This window comes from Odocoileus virginianus, chromosome 20, assembly GCF_023699985.2.
Source record: "Odocoileus virginianus isolate 20LAN1187 ecotype Illinois chromosome 20, Ovbor_1.2, whole genome shotgun sequence".
In the NCBI taxonomy this organism is placed as follows: Eukaryota; Metazoa; Chordata; class Mammalia; order Artiodactyla; family Cervidae; genus Odocoileus; species Odocoileus virginianus.
The window spans coordinates 5,274,995-5,300,942 of NC_069693.1; the positions used below are offsets into that span (position 1 = coordinate 5,274,995).

Sequence of the window (25,948 nt, forward strand, 5' to 3'; positions counted from 1 at the left end):
CGGGAGGAGGAAGACGGAGCCACAGACTCAAGAAGGACAGACACACAGGTGTCAAGACAAGACTACCATCTTCTCACTTATAATTTGGGAAAGGGAAACGTCTCTGGGGAAGTCTGGGTTAGGACTCAGCAGCCAGTTATCTTGTTAGGTGGAGGACAGAACTTCACTGCGGCACTGTGGGGGGAGGAAGAGAAGAGGGGAGTAAAAATTCCTGTGCCCCCTGCCCCTGCCTCAGCCTCTGCCCTTTAGATTCACTTGGCCAGCAGCGGGGGGTCAAGTTTTCCCTTCCCCACCCTGCTGGACACCAGGTTAACCCAACTTCATCGAGCCCTTGATTCCTGTAGGTTTGAACTCCAAGCTGGCATGTTGTTCTTCCGAGCAGCTGCTAGAGGCCAGCCCTCACTGGAATCCTGAAGAAGCCATATTTCTGAGTGGATTCAATAGTTGATAAGGGGACAGCAGAACACTAGGAAGTGGGTCAGCCCGGCAGAACGGTGCTTTAAAATGACAGGCAGGAGGTGCGTGAAGAGTGGTCCCTTGTCTGCTGGGCTGTCATCAGAGCCAGGGGCGTCACGGCCGGGGACGGACCCTGGAGGCCCATGTGAACGTCGGCCCCTCTAAGGGACGTGGTGAGCAGCCTCCCCACCAAGTCTTGACTGGTGGGTGTTTATTGTACTGAAGCCGGAGACGGGAGAGGGAACGGCATGTGCAAAGTCCCAGGGGCAGGAGACAGCACAGCTGGTTTGTCCAACCCCCAGCTGTTCGGTGTGGCTGGAAAACGGGGAGCGCCAGGAGGAGGACCTGAGGCTGGAGAGGGGCTGGGGGTGGCAGATTCAGGACCGTGACACCAGGCTGAAGGGTCCCAGGGCCGCTGGGGGAGCCCGAAGAGGGCTGTGCGCAGGTCAGCCGTGGTACAGAGCGCCCTCTAGGGCCGGGAGGTGAAACTGGAAAGACACTGGAGGCTGGGGCGGAATTCGGGAGGAAGAGGACAAAGGAGGCCGAGGCTGTGGGGCAGAGAGGCAGGGGCCGGAGGCACAGAGCTTGGGGACAGGCCGTGGGAGGGGGCTGTCTTCCGGGCTCTCCCGGCCGCCCCCGGCCCCGGCCCTCTGCCACTGTCCATGACGGACGGTTTCGATGCTGTGTCCACACACTTCCCCACCTCAAAGCCTTACTGATCATTTGCTAAGCTCTTCGCATCCTCATTCACCTCTTATTTGTCCTTCAGCTCCTCTGGAGAACCTCAGACTCCCGCCCAGGCGGGGTCAGGTGCTACCCCCCACCCCCCAACACCCTGTGCTGCCTCTGTCCTCCACACATGACTGTGTCCCTGCTGGGGTCTGAATCGGCTTCCCAGTCGTCCTCCTAGAGGGCCCAGATCTGCCCCGCACCATCAGCTTTGTAACGGCCGTGGATGAGGGTCAGGCGGGTGAAGCGTAAGGGTACCACCCCCCCACACACACACGCCCCCAGGCTCACCTCGGACTTCCAGCTTGCACTCGGCCAGGGCCTCCCCCAGCTCGTTGACGGCCCGACACGAGTAAGTCCCCGAGTCGAAGGGGGACGGGCGGCGGATGTTCAGCGTCAGGACCCCCTGGTGGTTGGTCATCAGGAACTTGGGATCTTCGCGGATCTCCATCTTGTTCTTCATCCAGACCACCTTGGGCTGTTGAGCGGAGCAGACAAGGAAGCCACGTGACGGAGGGTCCCCTGCGCGTTGGCACGACGGGGCCTCGGAGGCAGCGCGGAGTCTCCTTTTGGCTCTCCCAGCCCCTCATTTTGACTGGCGGATGGTGGATGAGTCACTCCTCCCTGACCGTCTCCCCTTCGGTAAGAGCAAGAGCTCCCCCTTGTGGTGGCACAGGGCCCTATGTGATTTGGCCCCACCGGTCCTCTGCCCTCACCTCCCGCGCCCTCCCTCTCTGTCCAACCCGTGGGCGGCCTTGCTGTTCCTCAGATCCGTCAGGCCCCGCGAACAGCACCTGCCTGTCTTTGAGGTCTCCGCTCCCAGGTCACTTCCGGGTCCTAGACTGGAACAGGAGTGCCTGCTTTACACTCTCACAACCGCCTGCGTTTCCCTAGCGGACCCGCCACCCTTTCTAATTTTCTTAAGTAACTGATTGATTGGGCTGCCTCGGGTCTTAGTTGTATCACGCGGGATGTTTTGCTGTGATGCGCGGACTCTGGTTTCAGAGCGCAGGCTCGGTTCCTCCTTGGCAGGTGGGACCTTAGTCCCCCAACCGGGGATAGAATCCGAATCCTCGTACCCTGAATTGTAAGCTGGATTCTTAGCCCACTGGACCACCAGGGTAGTCCCCACCCTTTATAATTTCATTGTCAACCAGGTGGCACTGGTGATAAAGGACCTGCCTGCCAGCTCAGATGTAAGAGACCTGGGTTCCATGCCTGGGTTGGGAAGATTCCCCTGGAAGAGGGCGTGGCAACCCACTCCAGTATTCTTTACCATCCAAGCCCCCCAGGAAGCCCCCATTCCCATATTCTTGCTTGGAGAATCCCATGGACAGAGGAACCTAGCAGGCTACAGTCCATAAGGTTGCAAAGAGTCAGAAATGACTAAAGCGACTTAGCACGCACGCACGTGTGATTTCAGAGGAATGGCCATCTTCCCCAATATAAAGGAACTCCTTGTTCAATTCACCAGTACATAGAGAGTCTCTGAAATATGTGTGTTGAAAGAATGAAAGAATGAATGATGTAAATAAGCAAATGAAGTGAATGAATGAACTGAATAAATAAATGAATTGGTAGGGGAATAAATGAATGGAATGAATGAACAAATGGAGTTAGTGAATAAAATAGTAAACAGCAGTGATGGAATCCACGGTAGGCCTACCAGGGCTGATGCAAAAACTGGAGTTAGATCAGAAGACAGCAACATGTGTGAAAAGGGTCAGGCAGTCAATGATTTAGGTTTCCTGAGCTCTATGGAAAGAGATGGGAATATCAGACCACCTGACCTGCCTCTTGAGAAACCTGGATACAGGTCAGGAAGCAACAGTTAGAATTGGACATGGAACAACAGACTGGTTCCAAATAGGAAAAGGAGTACGCCAAGGCTGTATATTGTCACCATGCTTATTTAACTTATATGAGAAACTCTGGGCTGGATGAAGCACAAGCTGGAATCAAGACTGCTGGGAGAAATATCAATAACCTCAGATATGCAGATGACACCACCCTTATGGCAGAAAGCGAAGAAGAACTAAAGAGCCTCTTAATGAAAGTGAAAGAGGAGAGTGAAAAAGTTGGCTTAGAGCTCAACATTCAGAAAACAAAGATCATGGCTTCTGGTCCCATCATTTCATGGCAGATAGATGGGGAAACAGTGGAAACAGTGGCTGACTTTATTTTTCTGGGCTCCAAAATCACTGCAGATGGTGATTGCAGCCATGAAATTAAAAGATGCTTACTCCTTGGAAGGAAAGTTTTGACCAACCTAGACAGCATATTAAAAAGCAGAGACATTACTTTCTCAACAAAGGTCCATCTAGTCAAGGCTATGGTTTTTCCAGTGGTCATGTATGGATGTGAGACTATACATTTGGACTATATTATTTGGACTATAAAGAAAGCTGAGCACTGAAGAATTGATGCTTTTGAACTGTGGTGTTGGAGAAGACTCTTGAGAGTCCCTTGGACTGCAAGGAGATCCAACCAGTGCATCCCAAAGGAGATCAGTCCTGAGTGTTCATTGGTAGGACTGATTTTGAAGCTGAAACTCCAATACTTTGGCCACCTGATGTGAAGAGCTGACTCATTTGAAAAGACCCTGATGCTGGGAAAGATTGAGGGCAGGAGGAGAAGGGGATGACAAAGGATGAGATGGTTGGATGGCATCACCAACTTGATGAACATGGGTTTGGGTGAACTCCAGGGGTTGGTGATGGACAGGGGGGCCTGGCAGGCTGCGGTTCATGGGGTCGCGGAGAGTCAGACACGACTGAGTGAATGAACTGAACTGAGCTCTAATGGTCTCTGGGCCAGAGACAACACACAAACTAGTGTGAACAGCCGTGTTCCAATAGAATCTTATTTAGTAATGTGAAAGCAAAAGAAAAAGAAAAGAAAAAAAAAGCAAAAAGAAAAAAAGGATTATAAAATCTTATTTCGAGAAACCAGTGGCAGACAGATTTGGCCTGAGGGCCGTAGTTTGCAGCCCTTGGTCTAGGTGGGCCCTTGGGAGTTCAAGACTGCAAGTATCCACATTCCCAGACAGCAGCCTGGAGAAATGGATGGGGCAGGAAGATAACAGGGAGCCTTGAAGTGCTAGACCCCCTCCACCCCAAAGATTCCTGTTTTTGAGGGAAGTCGAAGTGTAATGAGCTGAGACTTGCGCTCTGGCTAGAGGAGAGAGACAGGAAGTGGGTTAAAAGCAAGCAAATCCTGGGGCTTCCCTGGTGATCCAGTGGTTAAGACTCCACACTACCACTGCAAGGGGCACAGGTTCAATTCCTGGTTTGGGAAGCTAGGATGCCCCAGGCCACATGGCACAGACCAAATTAAATACAAATAAAGGAAACACTTTTCACTAAAAGTAAGTCCCATGAGCAGAGGAGAGAGAACTCAGGGAGGAGGAGCCCATGCGGTGGGAAGGCAAGAGGGCTTCACCTTGGAAGGTGAAGATGTTCCCCAGGGTTACACACACACACACACACACACACACACACACACACACACGGCACCTTTGGGTGGCCTCTCACGGCACAGTTGAGAGCTGCAGCATAACCAGCCACCACCACCCGGTCGAATAGAGGCGTCAGGAACTTGGGGGCCGTTCGGAAGTCATGCTCCTTGAACTCGGGCAACTTGAGGGTCATGCCTGGGGGAGGGGAGATGCACCTGTGAGGGGATCGACCCTGACCGTCCCCGGCCGCCTCTCCTCCAGCACCAGGCGCCACCAACTCTGAATCCAGGAGGAGGATCAGAGGAGTAAACAGTCTGTAATAACCAGCATGGGAAAAGACTGAAAAATGATGAGTATACATATATGTAGAACTGAATCACTTGGTTGTACCCCTGAAACTAACACAACATCATAAATCAACGACACTCCAAAAAAAAAACCAAACAAACCCAGAGATAGATGGGGGACCGAGACTGACCCTGAGTGGGTGGGGGTGGCCAGACCTGTCTTGGCGATCCGGGCTGTGTTCTTGGAGACGCCAGGCGAGTCGCTGAGCCCACAGATGTTTTCGGTGTAAACTCGGAAATAGTACTCATTGCCCATGATGAGATCGGACACGGTGCAGGAGGTGTGCCGGTTGCGCTCATAAACCGTGAACCACTCCTGCAGTGTGGGGGACAGGGAAAGGCCGGGAGACTCAGGGACACAGACGCCTGGCTCACAGAACCTGCCCTTCCCAGAAGCCCTGTTCACAATGACCGGGAGGCGGGAGCAGCGACCCCATGGACTTGTAGCCCACCAGGCACCTCTGTCCAAGGGGATTCTCCTGGAGTGGGTTGTCATGCCCTTCTCCAGGGGATCTTCCCAACCCAGGGATTGAACCTGAATCTCTTGCATCTCCTGCATTGGCAGGCGGGTTCTTTACTACTAGCACCACCTAGGAATTTTTGCTAGGTGAATTTTACCCCAATAAAAAGAAACAGAAAACCTATTAAGAGTTCCCCTGGTGGCCTGGTGGTTAAGAGTCCAGGCTTTCACTACTGTGGCCCAAGTTCAATCTCTGGTCAGGAAAATAAGATCCCACAAGCCACATGGTGCAGCCAAAAAGAAAAAACCTATTATGCACCAAATCTCAGCCAAAAGTCTTTCCTCGCGGCCCCGGCCCATTCTCTCGGATTTCTCAGTGCCTCAGTGTTCTGCAGCTGGGAAATGGGAACAGCACACCCGCTGTGACTATCTCCCTAGCTTTTCTCCCCTTTCCCTCACGCCGCCCCCGGCCCCCCGCTCACCATGGTTTTCTTGTCGGCTTTCTGGACCAAATATCCGGTGACCTCACTGTTGCCATCATCCCTGGGGGGCTGCCACTCCACCAGCGCGTTGGTGCCCCACACCTCCTTCACCATCACGTTCTCCGGGGGGCCTGCCTTTTCTGGAAGGTGGGTGGGCTGTTAGAAGCCAGCCCAGGCATCTCTAAATGTCCACGCCTCACCTCCTCTGGCCCGCCCGCCCATCACCACCCCTGGCGGGTCTCGGGTTCCCGGCCCCGGCGTCCCGCTTGCATTTCTTCCCCTTCTGCCCCACCCTCCTCCGTTCCAACCTCTCCATTTCCCCGCGTCCGGGCTCTTTCTCCCCTCTTCCCTCCCCGCCCGCTGGCCGCGCACCCACAACGCGGATGCTGATGGTGGCCGTGTCCTTCATGTTCTCGATCTGCACCGTGAGCTCGTACTCCCCGGAGTCGGAGCGGGCCGCCTGGCGCACGAAGAACACGGTGTCGAAATCGCTGGTGCGCACGTGAACGTGGGAGGTGTCGAGGGGCGCCCCGCCCTTGGTCCACACCACCTGCGGCCGCGGCTTTCCCTGCCCGGGGAGGTAAGGCGGGGGCATGTTGGTCAGCCTGGATCCGACCCGCAGGAGCTGACCCCTCCTCACCCCTGCGCCCCGCTCCCCGCCCCGCACCCGCATCTCGACGCACCTGGAAGGGGATGACCAGGTTGAGATGCTCCCCGACTTTGCGGACGTAAGTCTGGCGGAGGTGGCGGGGTAGCCGGATTTTGGGTTGCTCTGAGGGTACAAACCCAGGGAGGGGCTCAGCGCCGGGAGGGGGTGCGGGGGAACGTCCCACGGAGGCACAGAGACCGGGGCCAACCAGGGGGCGGCCCTAGTGGCCACGCCAGCTTGGTCTTTCGGAGAGCAGGGCCGGGGGGCGGGGGGAGGGGGTGTCAGGAGCTGCTCACCCACAATCTCCCGGATGGTGACCGGCTGGGCCAGGGTGGCCGGCTGGCTTCGGCCCGCGATGTTGACCCCGACCACGCGGAAGGTGATTTTGGCTCCTGTGGGGAGATTCTTGACAGTGAAGCCACAGCGCTCCACAGGTTCCGTGTTAGCAGGGATCCACTCGTCAGCTATGAGAGAGGAGCCAGGCTGGGGAGCTTCCTTCAGGACCTTCCTAGGGCCCCCTCTGGCCCGTGTCCCTTCAGTGCCTCGGGTCCCCACCGCGAGGCCTAGCTGCAGCTGACATTTCTTGAGTTTGTCTCAGGACCAAGTTGGAGCTGATTAATGTTCGTTCATTAATTCCTGCCTCCACAGTTATCCCCATTTTAGAGGTGAGCAAACAGAGGGTCAGAGAGGGTAAAAACGTGGGAGTGGTAGAGAGGGCCCCTCGGATGTCCTGCCTCTGTAATAGGTGCCTTTCCATCTTGGTTTCTTTACCGTGGGTTGGTGAGCTAATAATATGGATCAGACCAAGAGTTGACAGGGTGAACTCTAACAAAATTAGATTCTGAAACACAGATTGGGGAGGGGAGGGCAATGGGAGGAGTGCAGCAAAGAGCGCTGGGAAGAGAAAGGGAAGAAACTGGCCAGAGCCCAAGCATCCGTCATTCATGTGCATCCCCGGATGCAGTCATCACCTCATCCCATCAAGGCGGGAACTGTCTTCGCCATTTTTAGATGAGGAAGCAGAGGCTGAGAGATTTGCCCAAGGTCACATAGTTTAAAAGTGTAGGGTAGGGCCAGGACTGGAACCCACATCTGTCTGACTTAAGGCCTGGGATATGGCATCCCTGTCTTCCCTGTGAGAGGACCACATGGGAGGCATCCCCAGGGCCCGGGCCCTGGGCCTGTCGTGGAGTCACGGAGCCGCTGACGGCAAAGTCAGCTCAGTTTGCTCAGTGAAGGATGGAGGGCGAGATATGTGGAAATATGCATGGATGGATGGATGGATGGATGGACAGATAGACAACAGATTGTTAGGCAGTTAAATGGTCCTGTAGGCAAACAGAGGGATGGAAGGCAGGGAGGGAGAGAAGAAAGCAGTGAAGAGAGAGATACAAGGATGAAAAAAATGTTATTGGTTGGGTGGATAATTGGATGATCCAAATAGTTTTCAGATGGATAGAGAGATGGCTGGATGGATGACTGGGTGGGCAAGAGGAAGGAAAGAAGGAAGGAGAGAAGGAAAGGAGAGGGAGAGAGACAAGGAAAGGAAGGAGGGAGAAGTAAGGGAGGAAAAGAAGGAAGGAAGGATGAAAGATTGGTGGGATGGGCAGATGAATGGATAAATGGATAGAACAGAAGAGAAGCTAGTGTAGGGAGTAGATAAGTACTTGGATAGGTGGATGGATGGATGGATGGATAGATGGAAGGTTGGGTGGGTAGGTGAATGGATAAATAGAATTGAGGAAGGGCAATAAATACTTGGAGGATGCGTAAAAGTATTGTGTATGGAGGAAGTATGTAGGAGAGGAAGGAAGGAAATAGGTAAGGAGAGAGGGAGGGACAGAGGACAAGCCGGTCACTGGGGGCCTGGCTTGACCCATCCCATCCCAGACTGGAGCAAGCACAAACAGAAGGGCAGCTCACTACGCCAGAGACCTGCCCCACGAGCAGTCCCCGGACTGGATGCCCACTGGGACTCTGCGTGCATCAGTCTCCCCCACCAGGCCAGATGGGTGACTCACAGCCCTCCACGCAGTACTCGATCAGGTACCCATCGATGCCGCCCGCCCCGATCTTATCCGGGGGCCGCCACTTGAGGGTGGTGGTGGTGTCGGTCACGTCCTCCACAGTCAGGTGCTGCGGTTCACTCGTGGGCGCTGTGAGATTCCAGGGAAAGGGGGGGTGGTCAGTGAGGGCTCAGGGGTCAGAGCTGGAGTCTCTGGTCAGGAAAGGGATCCATATGGTGAGTCAGAGGTCAGCAAGCAAGGATGTGGCATTGCCAGTCTTGGGCAATGGGATCCAGGGATCGTGAGGTCTCCAAGGGCAGGGATAGGTGTTAGTGTGGTAGGTCAGAGGTCAAGGACACATTCGGGAGACAGCACAGAGCGGGATTATAAAGGTTGAGTGGTGGATTACTGGGTGGGGAAGAGATCAGAAAGGTGCATGGGGCTGGAGGGGGTCAAAGTCTTCAGTTATTTGATGAGAGGAGACAGAAGTTGGCAGAGTTGATAGAGTGCAAGGCCAGGGTGTGCAGAGAGTTCAAGGCCAGGGTGTAGGGTCCAAGATCAGTGACAGGTGGGGCATGGGTCAGAGCAGGGCAGGGGCTTGGGGAGAGAGGGTGCAGAGAGGCATCACCAATAGGCATGAAGGGCTTGGTGTTCATGCTGGGCTGGGAGACCCCGATGGCGTTGACGGCAAAGACCCGCATCTCGTAGAGGATGCCCTCGATCATGTTGGTGGACTCGTAGGTGGTCTCCGTGAAGACCTCGAAGTTCAGCTTCATCCAGCGCTGGGAGCCCTTCTTCTTTCGCTCCAGGAGGTATCCTGGCAGCCCCCCATGGCAGAGAAAAGTGGAGGCAGTCACGGGGAGGCCTGGGGTCACAGGTCAGTCGGGGGGCAGTCAAGGGTGCAGCAGAAGGTCACGTGACCCAGAAAGGTCTGAGGCCATGAATCTTAGGGTCACAGAGCAGTTAGAGGTCACCCACGTGGGGCAAGGGATAGGGAAGGGTCACAGGTCATGAATCAGGGAGTCGGGGGTCACAGAAAATCCTTGGCTGTTAGTGAAAGCCAGGATCCCCAGGTCGCTGGGGAGGAAAGACTGACAGGAAGGCAGAGGGGATGGTGAGATGCTGAAGACAGAAAACCACATCTCCGAGGGCGGTCACTGAGGCTGCTGAGGACTCTTGAAGGTCAAGAAGTCGGGGGGCGAGGGAGGTCAGCGGTCATGGCCCCCTGGCAGACAGGCACTCACCGGTGACCGGCCGTCCCCCGTCATACTTGGGGGGCTCCCAGACCAGGATGGCCCAGTCCTCTCCAACCGACGTGACTCGGACCGCCTCCGGGGGGTCTGGGACATCTGGGCAGGGGGGGTTCAGGCAGGATGGTCAGAGGACCCCTTGCAGCCTTGGGGGACCACCCCCTGGCTCAGCCCCCGGGGTCCCCCACGCTTACCCACAACCTTCAGGAAGATGGAGGCCACGTCCTCGCCCACGGGATTGGTGACCTTGATGGTGTAGCGACCCTCGTCGCCTCGCTCCGCGCTCTCGATCACGAAGCTGCTAATGTCACCTCGCTCCTCGATGCGGACCCTGCCCTCGGTGCCCGTGAACACCTGAACACAACCACCGGGTGGCCTCCGTCAGCTTCTCTCCAAACCCAGACTGGCCTCTGCCTCTGCACTGCTCAGCAGTTGCCAGGGGTTCCCCGTGGCCCCAGCCACAGAGGACCTGGTGGGTCCGCCCCCAGCCTCATCACCACCACCTCTGCCCTCCTCACCCTCCAGCAAACAGCACCCTTCATTAAACACACCAGACCGTCTCATCCCCAAGATGTTACAAAGCTGATCCCTGGGGCGTGCGATGCCCTGACCCACTTCTCGACCTGCTTTATCGTTATACCTGCTATACCCTGCTATATCAGTACCCATCGTTAGCCAGAAGAAGTCACCTCTTCTGGGAATCACTCTTGGATACCATCAGGAAGGGGTGGCCCCAGCCCCTGAATCCTCACAGTTTCTGGTACCTCCCTTTATCTCAGCCCCAATCACCCCGGACTGTGACTTTTGGGGCACCGGTCTGCCTTTCTCCACAAGTGAGGCTCCAGGAAGGCAGGGGTTGCGTGTGATTCCTGGCTGTATCCTCTGCCTGAGCAGAGAACCCAGCATAGAGGGAACCTCAGGGCGGAGTGGGTGGGGTGGGCCTGTGGGGGTCTGCTTTGCTGAGTGAAGGAATGAATGAAGAATGAGTGAAGTCTCTCCATTTTACAGAAAAGGAAACCGAAGCCCAGAGGAGAGAAGAAAAACTGAACTGTCTCAGGGCCTGGAACATACAAGATGAAAATATTTGTTGGATGGGTGCATGGATGGATGGGTGGATGGATGGATAAGTGGACTAATTCATGGATAAATGGACAGATGGGTTGATTGTTGAATGAATCAATTAATGAATTGATGAATGGAAAGATGGTTAGATGGATGAGTTGATGGATGGCTGGACTGACTAATGGATTAACAGGTTAATGGATGGAGGGATAGATGGAGTACCCATCATGGGCTGGGCCAGTGCCATGTGATGAACAAATGTAATCTCCAATCTTCATCTCTCTGAGGAAGGTATCATACTCCTCCTTTTACAGACAATGAGAGTGAAGCTCAGAGAGGGGAACCAGCTTGCCTAAAGTCACCCGGCAGGGCTGAGAGGGAGAGGTCAAGGCACCAGGGAGGCCGCACCATACCTGATCCTCCTTCATCCAGGTGGCAACAGGCCGCGGCTCCCCGGTGATGGACACGTCCAGCCTCAGCTTGTTTCCCGCCACGACCACAATGGAATTTTCTGAGGTCTTCCCAGAGCAGTCCATGTGGATTTTGGGTGGCTCTGGTGGCAGAAGAGAGAGTCTGGGCAACTTGGGAGTGGACAGCTGGGCCTCCTAACCCCTCCAGCAGATCTCTTGGGAAGCTGGGTTCCAACAGCCATAGAGAACCAGCGGTCCAGGCCCCCATCCCCTCCTCCCTCAGACCCGGCGGTCCAGGCCCCCATCCCCTCCTCCCTCAGACCCGGCGGTCCAGGCCCTAGCCCCTCCCCACTCAGACCTGGGGCCCCCGGACCCTCCCCCTTCAGACCCGGGAGTCCAGGCCTCCAGCCCCTCCTGACTCAGACCTGGGGGTCCAGGCTCCCATCCCCTCCTCCCTCAGACCCGGGGGTCCAGGCCCCCATCCCCTCCTCCCACAGACCCGGGGGTCCCGTCTCCCGCTCACAGACCACAGCAGCCTCTGGTCCTTACCCTGTTTGGGGACGTACTCCACCTTGATTTCTGGAGGATGAAGAAGACCAGATGGTTAGGTCTATGGGCCCCTTATCCCACCCTCACACCCTGGAGGCAGAGGGGAGGGCCTGGTGTCACCCTGGGACCTGGGGGGTGGGGGTGGATTCAGGCCCACGACATCCCACCTCCTGCAAACACCCACTGTCACCCCCCCCCAGTGTACAGTTAGGGCAACTCAGTCCTGAAGGGGGGCATCTGAGCCCCCGGGGGGAGGTGGGAAACCCAGAGGCACCCGCACCCAGGAAGTTGAGCTTGGCTGAGAGGGACAGGGCATAGCCATCAGGCACAAACGTGTAGTCTCCCTCGTCCTCAGGCTGGACGTCATCGATCACCAGCTTGTGGAACCTAAGAGGGGGGCAGGGCAGAGGTCAGCCTAGGTCGTCCTGGGGACCACCACGGAGAAACACGCGGCACAGTGCAATCTACGTGCCCAATGCAATGCTAGTAACTGGAACCCAATCCCACTCTGCTCCTTACTAGCTGTGTGACCTTGGGCAAGTCACCTAACCTCTCTGTGCGCCCGATTCTTCACCTATGAAGCAAGGGTAATGTTGACAGTCTACGAGGGGGTTGTTGTAAAGCATTTAGAAGACTCCCCAGCACACAGTAACACATTAGCGTTGACTCTCGCCCTCACTGACACCAACAGGCAGGGGTCCTTATACAGAACCCAGAGAAAGGCTACATTCTGCCGAAAGCTGCTGTCAAGAGACCCACAGGGACACAGTGTTCCATGGGCGTCACAGCGGCACTCAGATCTTACAGATTACCAGGTGTTGATGTCAGGCGTCCACGTGCTATGCTTTGAATTCCAGTCCCCTGTTTCCCTAGCTAGACACCCTCCCCTCCAAAGTAGTTCCCTTTTTTTTTTTCCTTTTAATGTTTTCGCCACATCACACGGCATGTGGGATCTTAGTTCCCCAACCAGGGATCAAACCTGTGTCTCCTGCATTGGAAGCACAGAGTCTTAACCACTGGACCACCGGGGAAGTTCCCTCCCCGCCGAAGCCGACTGCAAATATGGCCACAGATGTCCCTCCCTGGAGCGGTGACTCCTGCAAGGAGACCTCACAGGTTGTGACCTCTTTTGTCCCATAGGACATGGTAGAAGTGATACAGGGACAGCGCACGGCACTCAGAGGCCCTGGTCGCTTCTGCTGTCTCTTGGGACGCCACAGGAATATGTGTGGGCCACAGGAATATGCCAGGACCAGCCTCCTGGGGGATGAGAGGTCCCATGGACCAGACGGGAGCAGCCCAGCTATCCTCCGCCCTGAGGGAGTCCAGCATGATGGCCATCCGAGATCAGCTAGCTTCCAACCACCCCTGAGACTCACAATGAAATAAACCCTTGTTCTTTTTTTTTTGGCCACACCACGCAACTTGCCGGATCTCAGTACCCCAACCAGGGACTGAATCCAAGCCACCGCAGGGAAAGCACCGGGTCCTGACCGCTGGACCACTGGGGAATTCCCTAAACCCTTGATCTCTGAAACCGCGAGGTCTGCGGGCCACATGCGCAGCACACTCCGTACCTCCCCACGTGGGAGATGGTGATTCGTTTGCTGGGCCGCACCTCTACCCCGTTCTTGTACCACTTGCCCGTGACCTTGTCGTCGGACACCTCACACTTGAACACGGCCTGTTCTGAGGCCTTGACGGTCAGGTCCGCGATGTCCTGCAGGACTTCCAGCTGTTTCTCTGGACGGGGAGGGAAGGAGATGGGGTGATCAAGGTCTGGCCTGTCCGCGGGGATCGGCCAGCACCCACTATGGGCCAAGCACAGTCCCCGGCTCCGGGGATCCAGCCATGAAACAACCCAGAAAAAAAAAAACTGTAAGTTTCACGAGCTCACTTTCTAGTGGGGAGACAGATACTGAACGGAAAACACACAGGCCAAAAACTAGAGGGAGCGATGGTTGGCTGGCTAGCATCACTGACTCAATGGACCTGAATTTGAGCAAACTCTGGAGATACTGGAGGACAGGTGAGCCTGGCAAGCTCAGGTTGGACATGACTTAGTGACTGAACAACAAGAGGGAGTGACGAGGCCTGGGGGAAGGCGGGGAGGCTGCAGAAGGGCCCCAGGTAAAGGGCGCAGCATGTGCAAGGACCTGGCACAGGAAAGCAGGCTTATCGACTTGGAAAACAGCCAGCAGGCTGGTGCAGAGTGAGGGAGGCAGATGTGGGAGATAACGCAGGCTGGGGCGGGCCAAAGAGAAGGCTCTGCCTTGACTCAGGGAGCTGGAAAGTGTTGCGAAGATGGCTGGGGTCTGACTTACATTTTTTTTATTTTAATTTTTTAAATAAAACAATGCATTTGTATGGCTTAAAAATAAAATGATAGGGGCTTCCCTGGTGGCTCAGTGGTAGGGAGACCACCTGCCAACGCAGGGGACACAGGTTCGATCCCCGGTCTGGGAGGATCCCACGTGCCGTGGAGCAACCAAGCCCCACAGCTACTGAGCCTGTGCTCTAGAGGCTGGGAGCCACAACTGCCGAGCTCGTGAGCCACACCTACTTAGGCCCATCCGTCCTCGAGCCTGTGCTCTGCAACAGGAAAAGCCTCAGTGAGAAGCCCGCGCACTGCAAGTAGAGAAGAGCCCACGCAGCAATGAAGACCGTCACACCCCAAAATAAATAAATAAATAAAATTATGAAAAAAAATAAAATGATAAGAAGATGTAGATATACAAGGGGAGATCGCTCATCTCCCCACTGCCAAGTGTATAGGTCTCTATCCAGTCTCCAAATACATTATAGCCAGTTCACAGCCATAAAAGCAAAGATGTACATACAGTTTCCTCCTTCCTTCCCTTCCCTCTTTTCTTTCTTCCTTCCTTTCCTTCTTTCTTTTCTCTCCTCCCTCCTTCCCTCTTTCCCTTCCTTCCTCTTTCCCTTCCATACAAATAGTGGCATATTTGCTTCTTCACCTAACAATATATGTTGGAAACCCTTCCAAATCAATAGAGTAAAAAATTGTTTTTTTTCTGGCTACAGATGGATATATCATCATTTATCTGGCCCATCAATGACTCAAGCTTTTTTTTTTAAAGAATTACAGGGCATGTCCCTGGTGACTCAGTGGCTAAGACTCCATGCTTCCAATTCAGGGGACCCATGTCAGGAAACTAGATCCCATATGCTGCAACTAGAGGTCACATGCCACAACTAAAGATCCGGCATGAGAACACGAAGACCCAATGCAGCCAAATAAATATGTTTTTTAAAAAAAGAATTACAGTCTCACAGGAGTGGGGGGGTGGGGGTGGTGACATCTCTTGTAAATGTGGTCAACTGCACCAGAAATTGACATGGGTCCTAGACCCTGAGCTAGATGACAGAATGTGTCCCATATCCATCGTGGACATTTCACAAAAGGATTGCTCTGGCTGGCATGGGGGTGGGGGCACAAGTGTAGAAATAGAGGGAGCAGTGTAGAGACTACTGCACCCATTCAGGCATAAAGGGATGGAGACCTGGGCCAGGTGTGGGCAATGGAGGTGGAAGGAAATTGTCAGATTCAGAATATCCTTTGAAGTTGGAGCCCCCAAGATCTGCTGGTGAATCGCATGTAGGGCAGGAGGCAAAGAAGGAGTCAGGGAGAGCGCCAAGCCTCGGGGCTTGGGCACCTCGGTGTGTGCAGAAGCACTGCGCACTGCGGCCCCGGCCCCGGCCCCCGGGAGACCCCGTACCTTCCACAATGAGCTCCGCCTCACACTGGTCGCCGTTGGTCACGACCTGGTAGTGCCCCTTATCCTCCATCGTCACTTCCGAGAAGATGAGGATGTGACGCTTCCCATCCTTCTTGAGGCGGTACCTGGACTTGAAGGAATCCTCCCGAGTCAGTTCCACACCGTCTTTCAGCCTGGGGGGAGGGGGAAATGAGGAATCCGTTTGGCCCGGAGTCAGGATGTCAGAGGTGAGTCAGGGGTCAGACAATCCTGAGCAAGAATCAGGGATCAGAAGGGAAATCAAGAAAAGGAGGAGAGAGAAATGTTGACAGAGGTGTCTAGAGTAGATAGGTCACAGGTCAGAGGAGAAAAACAGGAAGAAGTGGTCACAGGCCACAGGACTCCATTGGAAGTCAGGAGACACAATGAGATCATGGGGGAGAGGTCAGAGCATGAGGAAGTTCAGGGTCACCGAGATATGGCAGATATTATGGCCTCAGAAAATGGTGCTTCCCTGCCTCAGCCACTCCTCACACTTCACTTCTACTTCCTCATCATTTGAATATCAGCTCAATCGTCACCTCCTCCAGGAAGCCTTCCCTGACCTCCTGAGTCCTTCTCTCCTATTAAAAAATGGTTACAGCATCAGTTATTGCTCCTCTGATATACTTGTCAAAATAGAACTTTGATATTTATTTGTGTGATGACTTGATTAATACCTCTGTCTCCAATACACACACACAGACACACATACACACCACGCCCCAGCAATTTGCCAGATCATAAACTGCATAAGGGCAGAAGCCATGTTGATATATTCTTTCCCCATTTTATCTCTAGTACTTTGAAGTGTGCCACCACACAGTAGGTGCTCAATAAATACTTGTTGGATGGGGGAATAGATGTAAGAATGGATAGATGGGTGAGTGGATGGATAGATGCAGGATGACAAACGGACAGATAGATGGATAGATGGATACATGAGTGAATGGACCAAACGACGGATAATTGGTTGAATGGGTGAATAAATAATTTAATGAATCAGAAATAGCAGGGAAAAAAAAAAAAAGCAGGGATCCAGAAAAAGACCTGGAAGAGCAGAGGTCAGAAGTTTCAGGAAGAGGTCATAAATGAAGAACAGGATTTATTGGGAAAGGCTGAGGTCTCCCAGAAACTACTGGGGAAAGGTCTGAAGCCTTCAAGAGAGATCCTAAAGACCGAGGCTCAGGCAAAGACACTGCGGGCATCCGTGTGGAGGTTGGGGGTCAAGAGTCACTCACCACATGACTTGGGCACCCTCTTCTGACACTTCCACTGCCATTTCTACCCGATCGTCCACAAACACCTGCTGGTCCTCCAGGGGTGTGACAATCAAGACGGGGGGTTCTGGAAAGAGACTCACAAACTTAGCGAACAAACGCACAGTTCCCAGGGGGAAGGATGGGGAGAAGGAATAGTTAGGGATTTGGGGATGGACATGTCCGTCCACACTGCTATATTTAAAGTGAATAACCAACAAGAACATACTGAATAGTCCACGGAACTCTGCTCAACGTTATGTGGCAGCCTGGATGGGAGGGGAGTTTGGGGGAGAATGGATACATGTACATGTATGACTGAGTCCCTTCACTGTTCGCCTGAAACCATCACAACATCGTTTGTTAATCTGCCATACCTCAATACAAAATAAAATGTTTTTTAAAGACTGGAGATTCTGTGGGGCATCTGGAGAGGGGAGGTCAGTAGCCTCACTCCCCAAGCTCACACCCAAATCTTGGCCTCACCTTTGACAAAGAGCTCAGTGAAACACTTCTCGTCTTTGACGGCGACCTCATAAGCAGCATCATCCGCCAGCGTGCACTTGTTGATGGTGAGGATTCGCTTCTTACCAACGTTCTCAAACACGTATCTGGTGCAAAAGTCTCAGCTCAACCCAGGGCACAGAGGGGATCCTGCATGCACCCGTCTATTCTCAGGACAAACCACTCCCTCTCAGAGCCAAGTTGTGTGGGAAAGGGGTCGATGGCCCAAGTTCTAGTATTTAAAAAATCACAGCGGAAATACTAGCTGTCCACCCATATCCACCTTCTTCCATTTAGCAGCAGCACACAGCAACCCACCTAAAGAACTACATTTCCCAGATGTCTTTGCAGCTAGGACGGCCACACCGCTGAGCTTGGACCAACAGAATGTGAGCGGAGGAGATGGGCATAACTGCTAGGTCATCTCTAATTTTGTGATGCTTGTTCTAGACTTCTCTCCTTCCCTCTTCCTGTCTGATAGATACAGTTGTGCCCATGACCTAGCTTCAATCATGCAGATAAGGATAATGCCACAAGAAATTGTGTAGCCAAAAATGTGGAACCTAGATCTAGATCAATCATCTAGAAACATCTTTCTTTCTAAACGACCGTGTTCTGGGGACGCTTTGTTACAGCAAGTTAACCTGTATCTTAATTACCATAACTTTTCATCACATCCCAAATGCTTATGATGAGAAATCTAGAAAACAGAGCCAAGGGAAAAATACTAAAAGTAGAACCCATCCAGAATTGTTCTGCCAAGAGATAACTGCTACAAACATTTTGACCTCTGTCTTTTCAATCTTTTTATATAAAATCTATATGTAGATGAACATTTTGTGTAGCAGAAATGAGAACTCTTCTGCACATAACACTAACCTTCAACAGCTTCCCATGGTAGTGTAAATTTTAGAATATCTTTTTTAGTGACAGCATAGCACCTTAGTATGGAATTGTATGCTTTGCTTATTTTCCATTTTTTGTTACAGCAGCAAATGATCCAGTGAACATCCTTGCAGCTAAATATGCATAACCATGATTAGGCCCTTACAAAAAATACCTAGCATTGCACAATCTAAAAGCTTTTGAATACACTTCTGGAGAGTTGCCAATATACATTCCCACCACCACCATCTGTGGACCCATTTTCCTATGTCTTCTCCAGCAATAGGTTTTATCATTTTCTAAAGTCTTTGTCCAGTTGGAGAGCAGAAAGACCATTGTTTTGTTTAGTTTTCTGGTTTCCTAGCCCTGAGGCATGTGGGAACTTAGCTCCCCTACCAAGGATCTGAACCCACACCCCAGGTAGTAGAAGGTGAAGTCTTAACCCCTAAACCACCAGGGAAGTCCCAAGACCGCTGTTTTCATTTGTGTTATTATTGGTGATGGTGGTTGTGTTTGCAAGGTTTAATATGTACTTAGTGTGTTGGCCATTTGGGTTTCTTCGAACTGAATTCCCGTTCATTGCCTTTGTCTATTTTTCTACCCAGATATCACTATCTGTACTTTTCATATGGATGAGGGAGTGCCCTTTCTGGGTTAAGAGTAGCCTGTCTTATTTCTGGACTCTCCCTGTCTCTGGGACTTGGATTCCCCCCAACCCGGGCTCTGCCCCCCAGACATACTTGCTACTTGGTTTGATTTCCTGGCCATTCTTGAACCACTTGAGGGGAAGGTCTGGATCGCTGATCTCTACCACCAGCTTGATCTTGTTGCCTCTGTCCACTTGGTAGGCTGGATCCAGCTTCTTTGTGAAGGCTGGAGATGGAGGGATGGGAGTGGGATGGAGCTGAAATGTTCTCAGTGCTCTGAGCCATCAGGGCTCCCTCCCCAGGCCACCAAGGTCAGAAAGCCTCTTATGGCTTTGGAGGGCCCCTGAGAACAGGGCTGTCTGTTACTCCTCAGAGTGGGACCTCCCAAAGATAAGTCCAGGGTCCGACCACTGGCTGCCACGATGCTGGAGTCCCCGTGGGCAGGGCCCTTCTCCCCTCAGACCGGCACTGACCTGCGCTCTTCTTGACCTCGACCTTGGCCTTCTTGAGCCGCTTCAGCATGCCCCGGAGGTCGGTGATGCCATACTGGAAGGCGATCCTCTCATACTCGCTCTTCTTTGCCCCTTTCAGGAGCTCCCAAATCTCTGGCGGGATGCCAAGGTCATCGTCATCTTTCTTCTTTTTCTTCTCCTCCTCAACCACCTGCCTGAAGGAGGGGAGAACAGGCCGGGGGCAGGCAGTGAGGAGCTGAGGGTCTCCCCCTGCCTCCTCCTCCCACCTTCTGTGTCACTTTCCCTCTCTGGGCCTGTTATTCCTTACCCTGTCCCACCTGGTCCATCGCCCAGCCTCCTTCCTCCCTGGCCTCCTGACCTCATCCCATCTCTTCCCCTCCAGTCTGTCCCCTCCTTGGCCCCCAAGGGCTATTTCTGAACCCCTACATCAGATGCCATCCCTTCCCTGTTCAAAACTCCTCCGTGGCTCCCCACCACTCGAAGGAGGAAGCCCCAGCAGCTCAGCCTCGCCATCACAACCTCACCCTCTGACCCATCCCCACTCTCCCCACTACCCAAACCACCCTACTTTCCTTTTCCTGAATGCTCCGGACTTGCTCCTGCCTCCCTTAGCCTTTGCACAAAATGTTTCCCTGCCTGGATGACCTCTCTCCACCTGCTCTTCATCCTACAAGACCTAGCACCAGAGTTCCTCCTCCATGAGGCTCTCCCTATACTCCCAGCGTAGCAGTTGCCCTCACTCTGGGCTCTCACAGGGCCCTCATGGGACCTCTCTCTGACCACACTAAACAGTCCTGGTCTGTGTCCGTGTCTGCTGGACCAGACCATCTTCCCAAGGCAATGAGCGACCCAACGTCAGGGAACCAGTCAAACTTCTCTCTCTCCCCTGATCTCAGCTCAGGGTAGACAGGAGGCCTCAGAAGATGTTTGATGAGTGAGAGAGTGAGTGGATCTCTGGAAAGAAGGAAGGAAGGGAAGGGAACAAAGGAAGGATAGATGAGTGGGCGAATTTGGGGACATGTGACTATCTGGATTGATGTACAGAGCATTAAGTGGGGGACTGATACAGGGGTGGAGGGGTCCATGAACGGTTAGGCCGATGGAAGATTGGGTCAATGGATGGGTGGATTGGTAGGGAATGGATGGCATTAAGATAGGCGGATGGGTTGGTGGAGAATGGCTGAGTGAGCTGGGAGGAGCTGGCTGGGTGAACATATTGATGGAAGATGGCTGGAAAGATGGATGGCTGGAAAAGACAAACATGAATCTATTATTAGGTAGAATTGTTGGGGATTTCATTATGGGGATTGATGCGTGAATGGAAGCATGAATATATGGACCAGCAGATAATGAATAACTGAGTGACTGGACAAGCATCATGTTGACTCATATAAAATGGCCAATATTCAATCTTTTTTTTACCTACACAATAGCAATTGCATATAGATGAGTCTTGGAGAAGGAAATGGCAGTCCACTCCAGTATTCCTGCCTGGGAAAATCCCATGGACAGAGGAGCCTGGTGGGCTACAGTCCATGGGGTCGCAAAGAGTCAGACACGACTGAGCGACTAAGCACACAGCACATAGATGAGTCTAACAGAGCAATCTGGAGAATGGGTGTGCCATTGAAGAGGTGAACAGTTGATAGAGGGAGGCCTGGCTACATAAGGAGGTAGATGAGTTAGGATGGGTGGGTAAGATGTTGGACTCAGTTGAAAGAGAGATGCAGGTGCAGATAGAGTCACAAATGGGAAGGTGGATGCAGGGCAGACGATGGATGGTGGAGAGGTGGATAGATGTATGCCTCAGTTGGTGGGGAAGTGGAGGATGGAGTTGGTGGGGATGAATGAATGGATCAATCAATGGGGGGCTGAGTGTAATGGCCAATGCATGGGTGGACAGATGGGAAGATGGTGAGTAGATAAATGGATATGTGGGCAGAGGGATGGGCAATGGGTATGTAGGTGGATAAGTGGATTCGTAGGTGGCAGGGTGGGTGGGGGGTGGGTCAATGGAGGGGTGGTGGGGGTCCCAGGATAGCAGTGGGGAAGCAGTGGGGATCAGGGGGACCTCACCCACCATCTTTCTCCTCCTTGAGCCCCCATCTCCCCTTTCCTTGCCAGGCAGAGTGGACGCACCTCTTCTTCAACAGTCCGCTGAAATCCAGCTCACCCGCGGTGTCTGACTTCGCTTCACCCCTGTGGCCATCAAAAGGGAGTGTGAACCCCAGTAAGGTCCCGACTCTCAGGCTCACCCTGGATCCCCACTCCTAGGCTTCCCTGATCCTCCCCTTCTCCCGCAGCTGCCCCTCCCAAGGGAGACCTTCCCATGGCCCTTGGCACCAGGTCAACCCCCTGCGGCTCCCCAGGGTCCAGGGTCACTTACGATCGCTTGAAGCTTTCTAGACTCTGCCCTGCGGAGTCCTGACGGGGCGCTGGGGAGGGGTGATGGGGAAGAGAAGATGAGCTTGGAGACAAAGCATGATCTAAGACCAAGAGTGCCCCTCCCTCCAGGCCTGCACAGCCTCCTCCAGGCCTGCACAACCTCACCCAGGTCCCTTTCCCTCCATCTTGTGAGCCAGCACACCCTCTCTCTCAGACCTGGACACCCTCTGCTTGTCGACTCATTTCCCTGCCATGTACCACCCTCTCTCAGCAGCCTACATACCCCAGCTGAGCCTTCTCCCCAGGTGGGAGCAACCTCAGCACCTGTGTCCTCCATATTTAAGCTCCCATACCTTCTGGGCTGCAGACTTCTCAAAAACCTGTACACCCTCAGAGCTCCACACACATGTCCCCAAATCTGTGTAACCTCCCATCAATCCTGTATACCCCCACCCTCAACCCACTCACCCTTAGATTCACCTGAAATAAACAATAGACAATAAAACGGAAAGTATATTTAAAAAAAAAAAACTTTGGACACCCTCACTTTTCAAACCCTTACTGCCACTCTCTCAAGCCTGTATGCTGTGACCCTGGAATCTACATAACTCACCTTCTAAGCCTCACATGCACACCTCCAAACCCTGAACCTTTTCACCCCCAAATCTACACCTCAACAGGCTCTAAAATGGTAGGCCCTCCCCCCAATTTTGAATGGCTTCCTTGGTGGCTCAGGTGGTAGAGTCTGCCTGCAATGCAGAAGACCCAGGTACGATCCTTCAATCGGGAAGATCCCCTGGAGAAGGAAATGGCAACCCACTCCAGTATTCCTGCCTGGAGAAGCCCATGGACAGAGGAGGCTGGTGGGCTACAGTCCATGAAGTCACAAAGTCAGACACAACTGAGCAACTAACACTTTCACTTCCCTTCCAGGCTTAAATACCCTGATCCCTGCCTCTGTGCTCTATCCTCCAAAAACCTGTGCCCACCTTACCCCCACCTCTATATTCTATCCCTACACCTGGCTGGCAGATCTGACCCCCCACCCAGACCCAAGACCCTTGGCCCCCACCCCCACCAGCATACCCTCCACGTCGATGTTGAAGGCACAGCTGTCACAGAAGTCCTTGGCTTTGACCTCGATGCGGTAATCCCCGCGGTCCCCCAGTACCACCTTCGTGATGCGCAGCTCCACAGTGTACACCTGGGGGCCAGGCCAGGGGTGCGGGTGCATGTAATGACCCCCAGTGCCACCCCACACCCCTACAGCCCACCTCACTACTCTCCAAGTTCCCCCAGGAAGGGCCAGTTCCCATGTCTCCTCCCATGCCTGGGCAATCTTGATCTCCGGGGGCCAACATCCCTGACCCTGAGAGCTTGTGGGGGCACGCACACCCCATGCCCAAATGCAGCCTGCTCTGACCGGGACATTCTCCCGTCCTGCCCCGCACAACCTCCAGCCCTGCCCCACAGGCCCTCGCCTCCCCATGGGGTCCTCACATTGCTGGCGGCGTCATGGGACTCCTTGAAGGAGAATCGGGCACCACTCTTGCTGCCCAGTTCCAACCACTTCCCCTTGAACCATTTGATGTTGGGTTTGGCCGGCAGCTCTTTCCCATTCAACTTGGCCACGATCACAGTATCCTTTCCTAGGAGGAGGGGGGAAAGGGGTGGCAAAGGAGGGTCGGGCAGGAACCATAAGACCCTACAAAGAGGACTGGGACGCTGGGAGTCTCCGGCCCCACCTCCCTCAGGCCCAGGAGCCCCCAGATCCCCACCCCCTCCTCGCCCAGGCACCCCTCACCAGTCTCCACCGACACGGAGTCTGGTTTCTTGAGGAAAACGCCGGTGGGCTCCTCCGCAGTGGGAGACTGGTCTTCGGGTGGGGCTTCTGCTCAGGAGATAAGATCAGGGGTCGAGGAGGGGTCTGAGGTGGGCCAGGGAGGGGGGCGGCAGGCCACTTTGGGAGCGGGGTTTAGAGCGAATGACGGGACCTTCTTCTGCTGGGCATCAAAAAGACCTTGGAGGCAAAATGACTTTTCCTGACCTGGGAGAGACCAATGTGTCATCCAGGTGTGTGGGTGTCCAGGGTCCCCCACCCCTTCGGGCCTCAATTTCCCCATGTGAGATCCGGATGGTCTTCACGGGGGCTTTTTTAAAAGGGTAGGAGAGGTGTCAGGACGGCTGGGGGCTGGGGCGTTCAGAGCTGGGCGGGACTTGCGGACGGATCGGCCAGTTGCTGGCGGCTTGACGGCTAGGCTGAGGGGCTAGGCTCCGCCTTGGAGGCGCTGGGGAGCCTTGGAGGGCTGTGAGTAGGGGAGGGAGGTCAGTCGCGGAGCTGTGGGGAGGACCGACCGAAGGAAAGAGCCGGGAGGCTGGGGATGAGCCGCCAGGTTCCGCTCGGCCCGCGGGAGCGCCATCTATCTCACCTGTAGGGGGCGCTTCTTTGGGAGCCGGCTTGGCAGCAGCATCTTTGCCCGCGTCTTTGCCCGCGGGGGCCTTTTTGTCCGCTGTGAGGCAGAAGACATTCCGGGATGAGCACGCGCTCCGTCTTCTCTTCCAGAACCCCAGAGTGCAGGCCCCGGGGCCCCGCCTCCTTCAGATCCTGGAGTCCAGCCGTCCAGGTGTAAATTTATCTCTAATCCGAGAGTCTGTGGATCCGGTTTCTCCTTCCCCTCCCCGGGGAAGGCCTTGCCTCATCCACCCAGGCCACCGGGCTCTGACCTTTTAGGTCTTGACGGTATAATTAGCTCTTCCCCTGGGCTGGAAATCGGACACTGGTGCTGACCACAGCATCTTTCACACGCCCTGCCTGCTGGCGCCTGGCCCGCCAGGACCCCAGCTGCAGCGAGGGTCTGGACACCCACCCTTCAGCCTAGTTGGCCTGGTACCAGCCAACTGGACATCCCAAGAGGAAGGGTCCTCTCTGGGGGCTTGTGTCTCCTCCGTTCACTGCTTCATAGAGAGGAAGCCCCATCCCATCCGCATATTAAAAAATGCCCCCCAGTTCCATTCAAAGAAGGACCCTGAAACTGTACACAGAGAAAGGCTCTCCAGCCTCTGTATGAAGGAGGTCCCCTAATTCCTACACCAGGAATCCCCAAACCCCATCCAAAGGAGGTGCCCTCATCTTTGTACAGAGAACTCGCCTTACCACCCAGACAGGGACTCTAATAACTAGACATTTAAGGACCAGACCTCATCTCCCTGCAGAGAAAGGTCCCAATCCTCACTCACAGAAGTGACCCAGGTCCTTTCCCAGAAGACCTCATCCTCAAATGTAAAGGACCCGATCACCCGCCAAAACCCTGCAGTCTCCAACTGCAAGACTTCCATCCCCGTGGAGAAAGAGGGACACTGATTCACAGAGAATCTCCACGTACACCCAGAGATAAACCCCCAGCTCCCTGCAGAGAAAGGAAGCCCCACCACCACCACAGAGGGAAAGGGAATCACCCCCCCACACACACACACCCCTAACACAAGTATGGGACCCTCCCCTCCCACACAAGGAAGGGAGTCCCTCCCCAATGGGAGAAGACACCCCATTCTCCCAACCCCACGGAGGGAGGAGTCCCCAGTGAAAACAGGACTGTGTCTCCACAGAGGGAGGGAGTGAGTTCCCCCAGCCACCTGGTTTTGCCTCAGGCATGTCGTCGGACCTCCTCCCGCTCCTCTGACCGCGGCAGTGTCCCGATGGGCCCTAGGGAGGACAGGTGGGCCCCCCCGGGGGGCCCTTTAAAGAGTCGGGAGACTCCCAGGAGGCTCTGGGAGGCAGAGACGCGCCTCCCCACCCCACCCTCCCCTGCTGCCCCACATTCCGCCTGTGTGTTCTAAAAGGCGAGAAATAACAGCTGGACGAGGAGCGGTGGCCAAATGCCAGGTCCCCAGGGAGGAAGGGGGCTGGGCTTCCGACACCTGGGTCTAAGGGAGGATGTGCGGCAGGCGGGGACTCCTGGGTCTGAGGGAGGTGGGGGCCTGGACTCCGGAATCCGGGTGCGGAACCGACCTGGAGTCCAGACTCTTGGATCCCAGAGAAAGGAGGATGAGGGCCTGGACCCTTGGCTCCTAGGCGGAGGGACAGGAAGGGACTGGGGTTTGAAGTGGACCAGGGCTCTGAGCCAGGACTCTGGCATGGGGAGCAGGCGGGTAGGGATGGTGGGGAAGACAGGGTCTAGAAAAC

The 25,948-nt window shown here is 54.3% G+C and overlaps 1 protein-coding gene across 1 annotated transcript; it reads right to left on the reverse strand.

The window, feature by feature from the left end:
* Nucleotides 1–51: 51 nt before the first annotated feature.
* MYBPC2 (myosin binding protein C2) lies at nt 52–25,565 on the reverse strand. Its single transcript, XM_020886889.2, has 28 exons — nt 25,399–25,565; nt 24,195–24,275; nt 23,570–23,656; nt 23,266–23,414; nt 22,852–22,969; nt 21,767–21,815; nt 21,520–21,579; nt 19,381–19,574; nt 19,001–19,133; nt 17,358–17,482; nt 16,854–16,959; nt 15,595–15,767; nt 13,435–13,600; nt 12,138–12,244; nt 11,858–11,887; nt 11,312–11,451; nt 10,031–10,190; nt 9,831–9,935; nt 9,215–9,403; nt 8,602–8,736; nt 6,877–7,044; nt 6,615–6,703; nt 6,304–6,499; nt 5,932–6,071; nt 5,146–5,305; nt 4,701–4,837; nt 1,477–1,663; nt 52–174 (listed from the first exon to the last, which is right to left on the reverse strand). The coding sequence occupies exons 1-28, from the start codon at nt 25,415–25,417 to the stop codon at nt 164–166; spliced, it is 3,414 nt and encodes a 1,137-aa protein (XP_020742548.2). The 5' UTR covers nt 25,418–25,565; the 3' UTR covers nt 52–163.
* Between the last annotated feature and the right edge of the window lie 383 nt (nt 25,566–25,948).